At 41.9% G+C, this 10,464-nt stretch overlaps 1 protein-coding gene across 2 annotated transcripts in view; it reads right to left on the reverse strand.

The window, feature by feature from the left end:
• Nucleotides 1-5,191: 5,191 nt before the first annotated feature.
• JADE3 (jade family PHD finger 3) overlaps nt 5,192-10,464 on the reverse strand; it is a 69,484-nt gene continuing 64,211 nt past the window's right edge. For both annotated transcript variants that reach the window (XM_085321439.1, XM_085321438.1), the window contains 2 exons: nt 9,460-9,577; nt 5,192-8,610 (listed from right to left, as the gene is read on the reverse strand). In XM_085321439.1, coding sequence (XP_085177565.1) covers nt 7,721-8,610; nt 9,460-9,577 — 1,008 coding nt within the window. In that variant the 3' untranslated portion in view covers nt 5,192-7,720. The remainder of the gene's footprint in view (nt 8,611-9,459; nt 9,578-10,464) is intronic.

Raw genomic sequence — 10,464 nt, forward strand, 5'->3', positions numbered from 1 at the left:
AGATGTTCATTATCTTATTGTCATCTTGCCTCAAACATCACATTTACATACTCCATCCCCTAATCCTGTGGAGCTGCCTAGCAATTAGGTTTTTGTTTTACAGGTTTGCATAGCATTACTTTAGCAGGCGCTTAGCATTGCTTTTTCTCCTTCTGTCCCCACTGCTGTGTTGTACGACACATAGCAGGATTTCATCTCAGACCTGAGGTAAGCAAATTATCACTGACTGCCAACGAAGAAGACAAAACACCCAACCAGAAAAGTGCCACAGTTGCACTGGCTTTTTCGTGTACTTCACAACAAGGGACGAAGATCCTGAGGTTTAAATTTTATATAATATATGTATATAATATTATATATATACACACACATAAAAGTAAAGAATTCAGTGAGAATTCAGAAGTACAGTGAGAATTCAGTTGTCACTTCACAGAAAGCATGGCCACGCTTGCTGCTCTCCCAGTCCTTGTATGCTATGAGATGGTTTGGGCTACACGGCTAACAGCAGCTCGCAGAAGTCACCAGCAGGAGCTACTCGCACCCTCAACCCACCTGGTGAGTCTCGCTGCTCCTTGCTGACTTAGGCGTTTGCCGGCATGGTTTGGAGGTAGCAAAACAGGCTGGTTGTTGGCACATACCTTGGGAGAAAATTAACACCTTCCCTGAGCTGCACGTTACAGTACAAACTCTGTCTCCTTCCAAAGTGACAAATATTTTGAGCCTGGATCTCTAGTTACGTGGCAGGATACTCTGTTGTTTCYATAATGGCTAATCCAGGCTTGCTGAGAGGTAAAACAGGGCAGCCTTCGTGGGAGGCGCTCAGGTTTTCTGGAAGTTTACTGGGGAGGGAAGAGGGYAGGGAAGGTGGAAACAGGCTGCCCATGGCAGTGCTCTTTGCACTGATCTGAGACGCGGGGAGGCTGTAGGCTTTGCATACGCTTGCTACGAAGCACAAAAGCCACGTGTCAGACGCCCGTTTGCTTAGGGCTGCCTCAGAGCACCCAAGGGAGTCTGCGTCAGTCCTCTTCTACGGCTGGGCAAGGTGAGGCTGAGCAGGGGAACACGACTGCACCAAAGGCACTGCAGCCCGGAGAGCCAGCCACCCCCCAGACCCYCATCTAATCCTGCCCTGCTGTTACGCTCATTAGAGCGACCCTAGTGCCCCCTTAGGAATTTACCACCAGCAGTTAGTATTGTATTTTAGAAAAAAAAGAAAACAAACCAGCAACACTGGTGGTGGAAATTTAAGATCTGTCACTGTGATCAGTTGGCTGGAAAGCAAAAGATAGCAGTGCCAAGCACTCGCTTTCAGCCAAGTACAGTTCTTGGAAGGAGCCTGTGTGTTTGGATCGAGCTTTTGTTTGTTAGTAAGCAGCAGTCAGGTCCAGGAGAGATCAAACTGCTGAGAAATCTTAACTGTTTACTAACTAGCCTGGACGATCACAGTCACATGTTTAAATGCTCCTGCAGTGGGAACACTTGCCAAAGTATAACCATTTACCTGCTAAGTTATATTGAACTATTCAGCCTTACAGGCCCAGTTTCTCTCATGGAATTAGCAAAAGTATCCTCACTGGTTATTAAAATTTGTTTTGCAGACCTTTTTGAGCATCATTTCTTATATACTGGCCAYGGTCTTAAGAAATTGCGCCTCACCTAAGAACGTGGTGCTCTAAGAAATCAGATACAGTGTWATGCCACCCACCCCAGTGAAGCCTGGTTCTCGAGAGTTTCGTGTGCCTCACACCCCTACACGTGCACCTCCAACTTCTTGATCATCAGAGCACGTTTGGGAGCTAGTGCCTGCCATGCTGAGCAGTCTCAGTATGCCTGAGTGTCTGCCTCGCCTGGGCCTGTCCTGCTACGTTTCCAGCAGCAGGGGGAAAAGGGCACTCAGAAACATTCTTCAGGGGAGCGTAGCCAAGGAATTTCTCATTAATGTCTTACTTTTCTGCTCTTTGTACCCCATGTGACCTGGATTTCTATTTTGCCTCCCTCAGCAAGAAAGAGTATTGATACATTTAATGGCAGTTGCAAAATTACAGCCACAATGTTCTACAGTTAAGGGAGCCAAAGACTTCAGGGAGAGGCAGCGTCCTACATTCAAGTTACTCATCCAGCAATGTTGTTACGATTTCCAGCTTTTTGGTGCACAAGTCCTTCTTCAGGCCCAAATCTGGGGGAGCTAGGTTCAATCAGAAGATTTGAGAAAAGTCTGTTTCCTGTGTTACCCAYTTGTAACCAAATTGTAAGCCACTGCTTTGCTTAGGCTTTAAGCCAGGAGAACCTGTTGTAGAAGGCAACAGGAATAATGGGAACTGGCAGCAGAAAGGCCATACCCATACCCAGTCTCAGAGGAGACAAAAGAACACTGCTGTTCCTACACATCAGTTTAGGAGGAGGGGAACTACCTGCCTGGCTCCTTTCGACCATCAAAGGGAAGCCTAAAAGCACCGGTGACCCCAGGGCAGGGCTTCCCCAACTACTCTGCACCACCTTTGCGTGACAAAGAGAGATGGACAACAGAAAATGCAACTAGACTTAGTTGCTTCAGAGAAAGGAGGGGAGTGTTTTTAGGAGCAGGCTTCCCCCCACCCCCAGCCACACACATCTCATTCTAGGGCCTATACCTCTGACTGTATAACCACAGCCGTTTTCCCCAAACAGTATATAAAACGCTGTTTTTACACATACTATCCCAAYGGATTCCCTGTTGTTGCTGAGACCACGGAAGACAAAAAGAGGGGCACATCTTGATGATAGGCACAAGCTCAAATGCTTTACGCTCACCAGAGCTCTCCTGAAAATGTCWTCATTTATACCTCGTGTCGGGTTTGAAACTCTTCGGTCAGGACGCTGGCCCACCAATTTGGCTGGCAGAACATCTCTGAAGCTGTTCTGGCACTGCCAAAATACGTTTTTTTTCCCCCCCAGCCTTGCCCAGCGCTCTTCCCCGGGGGAGGGCGGGTGGAGCAGGAGCCAGGAATGAACAACAGGGCCTGGAAAAAGCCTCTTCAGGATGGTCAAGTTAAAAGAAACCATAAAGGAGCCATTGAAGAGCCTGCTAAGAGATTTAAAACAATGYGTCAGATAAGGCAGCTTAGGCGAGGCAGACACCAAGCTTCAGGGCTGCGGAGAAAACAAAGGGCCCAGGCGCCGAGGCCGGCCGAGAGGACGCCCAGGCCAAAATAAAAGGCAAGATTCCCAGAGAAAGGGCAGGGCAAGGTGGACGGAGGAGGCAGCCAGAGCCAAGAGCTGCCCAGGCAAACTGGAAAAGAGAAAGATTATCTGGAAGCTGTACTCAGAGAGGCAGGGAAACTAATGGGCAAACATCCCAGGCTGCTTCTCCTTACACAACAAACGAGACAGACTTACAAGCAAGCAGCAAGACAAGCTTACCTAAGCTATAGTCAGGGAGATTAACCACAGCACACCTGATATTTTAAAACAACTTCTAATTGCTGTCTAGCTCTTGGGAGGAAAGAAATCGTTTTGTTTCAGAAAGCTGTGCTCGCAGTCACTCAAATCCACTCTGTCACGTCGCGCCAGAAGGCTGTCAGATGCGCTGACCTGGTCAGGAACGAGGGAGTCCTGGCAGCGATTTTCCCAGGACAGCCCGAGCAAGTAATCAGAAAGGACAGAAACCTCTTCAGCACGAGACTGCCATGAAGGAAGACTCAAAAGACAGCAGGGCTCCCCTGCCGTGAAACCGGGCAGCATCGAGGCATGACATCTGGTTTTCCATCTCTTCTTTGCCTTTCCCCTTGCACGCCAAGCTGCCAGGTTGTGCAAGCAGCTTCCTTCTGCTCATTAGTTCACATGCCAAAAGCATGCTTTTCCAGTACACATGTCAATTCCCAGTAGTGCTAAATCTTAACAATCATTAGGATGGTCAAAATTCACACAGTCTAAGATTTCATTCGATCGTCTTTGCAGCTAACAGCATTTAGTAACTCAGGGACAGTCCAGACCGTCTCCATACTCATCGTCCTTCTCGTCTTCTACATCCCTAGACCTAGCAATCAGTGAGGTATCGCTTCAAAATCAGGTGTGAATTTTAAGGTTATTTTTAATAGCATATTAAAATAGCATAATATTTTTAATAACAACATTTGCAGTTTCTCCTTCAATAGGTTGGGAATCATGCAAAGAGAACATCATAGAGATGACAAATACAAATAGAAAAGCCAAAGCACAGGTTATAGCTGTGAAACATTACATCATTTTCTCTTTGGGCAAAGACATAAATCCAGTGATCATGATGCTTCACATCATGATCACTGCACAGAACCTATTAGTGCTTTTGAGAGTCTGGCCCAAGTTACCATCAGCAAGCAGCCAGACCTATGTGGCTGTCTGAAAATCTGATCTGTAGACTCTACAAACCAATAACAGCTGTTTCCAAAACAAAAGGGGATGGTAGTTTCCTTCCATGGCTCCGTCTTTCCCACTCCCAGCCACAACCAGAATGTATTCAAAGGGATTAGGAGGCCATTAGGCAAAAAATCGCAAAAAGCCCATCTGCCTGGAAATAGCAAGAACGCCTTTTAGGAAGGAGAAATCTTGATCCTGAAAAACGGCTGACACTCCATCGCTACTSCTACTTCTACTTCTTCCTGCCAGGGATATTACAGCACTGGCCAGTGGGTGCAGCAGGAACTACAGAAAAGRCCACACAAAACCTACACAGAGCCTCAACCTGTGCTCCCATTTGTCTTTTCCATGCACAGCATGATGGCTTCTAACTAGTATGTATTTGTGCACATACGTGAGTGTACARGAGGAGCGTTGAGGGGGTAGGCCTAGCTACAGCTATTCCTCTATAACTTAATTTGCCCAGCCAGGGAAAACACACTCATACAAAGATAGAAGCAAGGATATTAAAAAGTGAGACTGGAGCAGCAAATGGTCTGTTATATTTGCTCAGACAGGCAGAAATACATGCCAGACTTGGACTATTTGCTATACACTGCAAATGAGTTTAGTGTCCAATCACCACCTCTGGCATTTCTTTTTTGGGAGATTGAAGGAGAAAAATTTTCCTTGACATTTCAGCTTGTTAAAATATTGCTAACTCTGCAGAAATAATTTATTCTTGATGGACACAATATTGCTGTTAGACTGATACTTTARCAATCTACCAGAAACAAAGGGTAAAGCCCTGAATAAATCACAACAAATGAAAATACTGTTAGCAGTTTCATAATTTAATGAAAAAGTACTTGTAAAAAGGGGACATCTGAAAAAGATCGAGTCCATCTTGGAAAATTGAATATATATATATTTATATATATATATATATATATATAAAAAAAAAAACAAAATGCAAAAACAAAAAAAATGACAAATAAGGTTAAGAGGTAATACTTCAAACAGTTAGCCACCAAACACACAATTAAAACTAGCAAATGCACGTTGGGGACAGTACTTGAGAACTACATAACCAAGGGCTCCTTCATATGTCTATTAAAATCATGTAAAAATTAGCAAAACCATTGCCCAGACTGGAAACAACTGAATTGATAGCCCCAGAAGAGCAGAAATGCTAGTTTTGCTGCAGCACCATTTTCCCTCTCCTCTGCCATATACTTCCAGCCAYGAAACAACATGAATGCTTGCTGACCTCCAAAAGTAAGTGTTCCTTCCCCATATGAGCTCCATAAATTTTCATGACCCACTGAAGGAGAACTAAGAGAATCAGAACTGTAGTACAAATGATAAGACACTTGTTTACTTATTCTGAAGGACCCATGGCTTAGAACACAAAGCATTTCCCATTAAAATAAAGTATGTGGAAACCTAAAATGCTACTGCATATTTACACCAAAAGAGATAATTTTGAAGATACAGCTCTAGAAAGACAAATTACACAAATATACATAAAAACAAGAGATGAAAAAAAATAAGATGCACAAAGCTAATAGAGCAGAACTGCCAAGTATACTTTTTTTTTATTATTATTTCATTACTGAAAAGTCCTCCAGCCCCTGACCTGCTAGTCCTGTTGCAACTAGGGAGCTTTCAACATTTAAAACAAATCTCAAAATGCTGCTGCAATTTCCCAAACTAAAAGCAATAAAGCAAGTTAAGATTATGAAGAAAACCAAGTTGTCTTTTGGATTCTGCATAGTCATCTTTACATTGGGTGGTGAACCTTTCCCTTTTAGACCAAACAAACCCTCCAACAGAAAGCAGCATTTGGTATGCCCTATACAACTTATGCCCTGTTTCAGCTAGTGATGTAGCAGACAAAGGATTTTGCATATTTATGAAATGTACAGCATTTCAGAGAAAAACAGGCTTTGTGTAGGTTACTTTGTTGATCAATACAACAAATTCTGGAAATCAGTTTTGTTTGTATTCAAGCAAAAATCCTGTATCATACAAACAAACAGAAAAGGATTCTCCTCCCCTCTTGCTTCCCTAAGATTGGTTGAAATTTTAATACTGATTAACAACTGCTGATTTTAAAATAGGTAATATGAGTTTTAGTTTGGGAAACAGCAGGTTGATAAGCAGCTTAATATAATCATAGATCTTCAGCAATTAAAAAAAATGTATTCCAAATGATGACTGGCAAAAATTTTACAGCCCTAGATGCCAGAAGTAAGACTCAAACTAAGCTCTTATTTAGGCAACTAGGTTTGAAAATTTGTGCCTATATAAAAAGGTCAGATAAAATTACTTCAATTTCAGCTTATTTCAAAAGCACCAGGTTCAAACACCTCTAGACATGAAATCTCAGTTTCAAGAGGAACCTGGCATCATCGGTGATTGCCTAAATTTAAGTGTCAAATAGCATTTTTCTTTGAAGTAGTACATCTACTTTTGTAAACACTATCCACAAAATTAGCCATCTGTACTTGTTAGCTGGGTAAAATATTTACAAGTGCATCCCACAACAAGCAACTATGTACAGAGATTAAAAAAATGAAGCACTAGAAGTTGTATATTTACAATATAAGCAAATTATTGGTAAGGGAAACACAACCTTCAGCTAGAGCAGGGAAAGAGGACACATCTAAAGGTCAGCGAGTTTGGCAGCATTGGCGATATCTGCTTCCAACCCTCCACACGGAGTCTGCGAAAGCCACTATGGGTCTAAACCTCCTGCAGAACAGGATCGTCACTTAGTAGTCACTTTGGGCCTGATCCAGCAGAGCACCCCAGCACATGCTCYGAGATCCAAGCTCAGTCTGGTTCCCAGAGGAAACCAACAGTACTTTTCACGTGCTTAGTTTTCTAACACGTGCTTAAGTGTGTTGCTGGATCAAAGCCTCACTGCAGGTGCAGTTTCAATGTCTGCATTTGCAGTCTCCTGCAACACATTACCGACTAATGCAAGGACTCCTTTAAAACCTGTCCACTGCCACAAAATTGCCGTAATGTGAGCACGTTGCCTTACACAAAAGCTGGCAAGGAGGAAGCAGTTTCCTGAATTTATGCAAAGGTTAACTGCTTCATGCTTTCCCAGATGTTAACCTTTAATAAAACACATCAGTTTCTACACGACTTTGCAATAACTCAATTAACCTTCCAAACACTGTAAGCCAATTCACAGTTGAACAAAACTACTCCAATTTCTCTCCCCTCCCCCCATCCCCGACTGCAATTCTTCCTAACATAGGTCCTGTACTGTTTTCTGGAACCTTTTGATGCTGAGCCTTGCACAGGTACACTGGATTACATAGAAGCTGAGTTACCCCGTAGGGGCTTCTAATCACCTTTGTACTGAACTGTGAGAAATCATATTCTTTTTGTTTCTATTGTGACAATCTCTTCCAAAGTCCTTAGTTGGGCTTTCTCTCTCTGAGCTGCTTCGCCTTAACCTCACTTGCTCTTTATTTTCGTCGCTTTCTGCTTCAGAGTCACTCAGCTCTAAATCGGGACAGTACCCGTCATTGTCCTGGTATGGAGCACCTTCCAGTGTCTGCTTGCTCCACAAGCGATCTTTTGTAGCAAGTCTTCTCATCGGCTTTTCACAGCACCGAAGGTCTTCTGTGGTCCTCACCAAACTGTTGGTAGCCTCCTTAAAGGACCGGCTAAAATGTTCTATGGTGGATTTCCTAAAACCACTCTGGCTGGCCAAATGAGCTGTAAGCACAGACTCTTGTTCATAGGGCGTCTGGCTAGAGCTGTCTCTCTGGCTTACATCTCCAGCCCTGCCCATCAAACCATTGGACTTGGCAGCCAGCCTCAAGTTCTCCTGCTGCATCCTCCCGTTCCCAATGGAAGTCTGACCATGCAGAGCAGCTTGAAGTGCCAAGGGTTTCCCTGTGGGCTGGCCCCGGTGAAACTCCGGCATCTGCGCAGGGCCAGAATCTTTTGCTTCGCTCCTAGGCTTGCCGATACCTCCCAGCAACCCATTACTTCGGTTGTCGTGCTGATACCTGGAGTAAGATTTTGCTTTAATTTCAAATGACTCCTTTGACATCTGCGTGCTCCTTTTGCTGTAAATAGTGCTATTGTCAGGAGAAAGTGGTCTGTTGCCAGGCTTCAGTGAGTTATTTCTGCAATCTCCTAGTGCTGATTTGGGCATTTTTAACTTCAGGGTGATCCTGGGAGGTGGGTAGAACAGTGTGTTCTCTAGTGCACTTGTCAGGGTATGGCCTATAAGAGAAAAAGTGGATGGGGCACAAAAGCRTAATTGTTTTATTACCTGTAACATGTTTTACAGTTCATCAGAAGCACATTCAATAATAAGCACTTGCAAGCAATTAGCATGAAACTACTTTAGGACACAAAAGTCATGAAAGTGAAAACTGTTCTAAATTATCTATTATTTCAGAATTTAGGTACGCATTTTAGCACTTCCATTAAAAACAACAATGTGCCCTTTTAATAGGGCTTTATGCCAGCAAATTGAATCAGTTCTGAGATATGACTGAAGTTATTCCAACAAAACTTTTTTTAAAAAGGTTCAGATTCAGTTTTGGATAGAGAAAAAACAATGCTTCAAACTGAGTTTTATGGACTTAGTTCAATTCTCTGCTTTGTATTATAAAATCCCCTATTCTTTAAAACGCTTTTCATCCCAATCCTTTAGAGTCTTTATGATAGCATATGCATATACCATCATTGCAAAGTGCCTATCAAGCTAACTGAACTTAAAAAAAAACACCTGTATTTGTAAAGAGACAAAATAAATTTAATAGATATTTTTAAAAAATTTACAAAAAAACACAAATTACTTTAGAGTACTGCTGCTTCCACAAAGTACTATTCTGATCTAAAACAGTTTTTTTAAAAARCTGCTCTTACTAATTAAACCTACTTTAAGTGGCGGAGAACAGTATAGATTTCACTCTAAACATACTAGTTACAAAAAAATACATTGCTCAGAATTTTTCAAGGTGGATTTAAAATGTAATATATATATATATATATATATATATATATATATATATGCAGTGGTATGAAGAGTTATAGTTCAAATACATTTTACATTTATATGATTACCTGCAGCAATTTCCTGATTAATGAGCTGGACTTGCAAATTGAAGACCTGTTCATGTACTTTACTGTGAGATAACTTTAGTTTCTCTCTCCTGCTGACCATATAGCAGAGATTTCTTACCTATAGAGACAGTAACAAGAGACAATAGAAACAAACAAAAAAGTTGTATGTGTAAAACCTCTTTGCAAAGATCTTAGGAGTATTACTGAACATACGTAACTTATCACCTGGAGGGGGTAGCAGGGGAAAGAAAAACAATTTCCTGCACTTTTGTTYAAAGCACCAATTTAACAAATGCTTTGAATATATTCTGCAAGACAGTGGACTATACTTCCATCTATTAGAGTAAGCAAACAAAATCCCAGTTGAAAGAAAAACACCTTTCAAAAACATTCTCATCTGTAAAACTGCTTCCGCTATATACTATGCTGGGGATGTTACTGTAGGCAATACTAGATTCTCCAGGAATTTCCATGCAAAATGCTTCATAGAATGATTTATTTGCCATTACAGTGTCACATAATTCTCCTCTCAACTATTCGCTTCAGTTTATAGCAGTATTTCCATCTAACGTAAAGAAAACAGGAAAAGACACTGAAAGGTCTTGACAAAGACTTGAAAGAACTTGCAGAACGGCAAAGCAACATACGAGTTGAYTGAAAGGTACTTTCCACTTTTTCCAGCGTTCAATCAACTCTAGCTGTTYGGAAACTGGAACCTCTTGCCCCAGAACAGAAATCCCAACAGACCAAAATTGTTTTCATCCCAACACAAAACTGAGTGGAAAAACCCTGCAGCACAAGTTCAGAAAATTCTGGCCAGGCATTTCAAACGATAAAGAACCTCAGCTGAAAATATTTAAGCCAATTTCAACAAAATTTGAAGCAAATCAACAACTCTAATACAAAGAAAAAGCTGTTTTACTGTAAAAAACAAAAAACAAACAAACAACAACAACAAAAAAATGCAATTCCAAGCATGATTGGATTTTTTTTTTTTTTTTTTTT

This window comes from Rhea americana, unplaced genomic scaffold (genome assembly GCF_003343005.1).
Source record: "Rhea americana isolate MKP2758 unplaced genomic scaffold, rheAme1 scaffold_7, whole genome shotgun sequence".
In the NCBI taxonomy this organism is placed as follows: Eukaryota; Metazoa; Chordata; class Aves; order Rheiformes; family Rheidae; genus Rhea; species Rhea americana.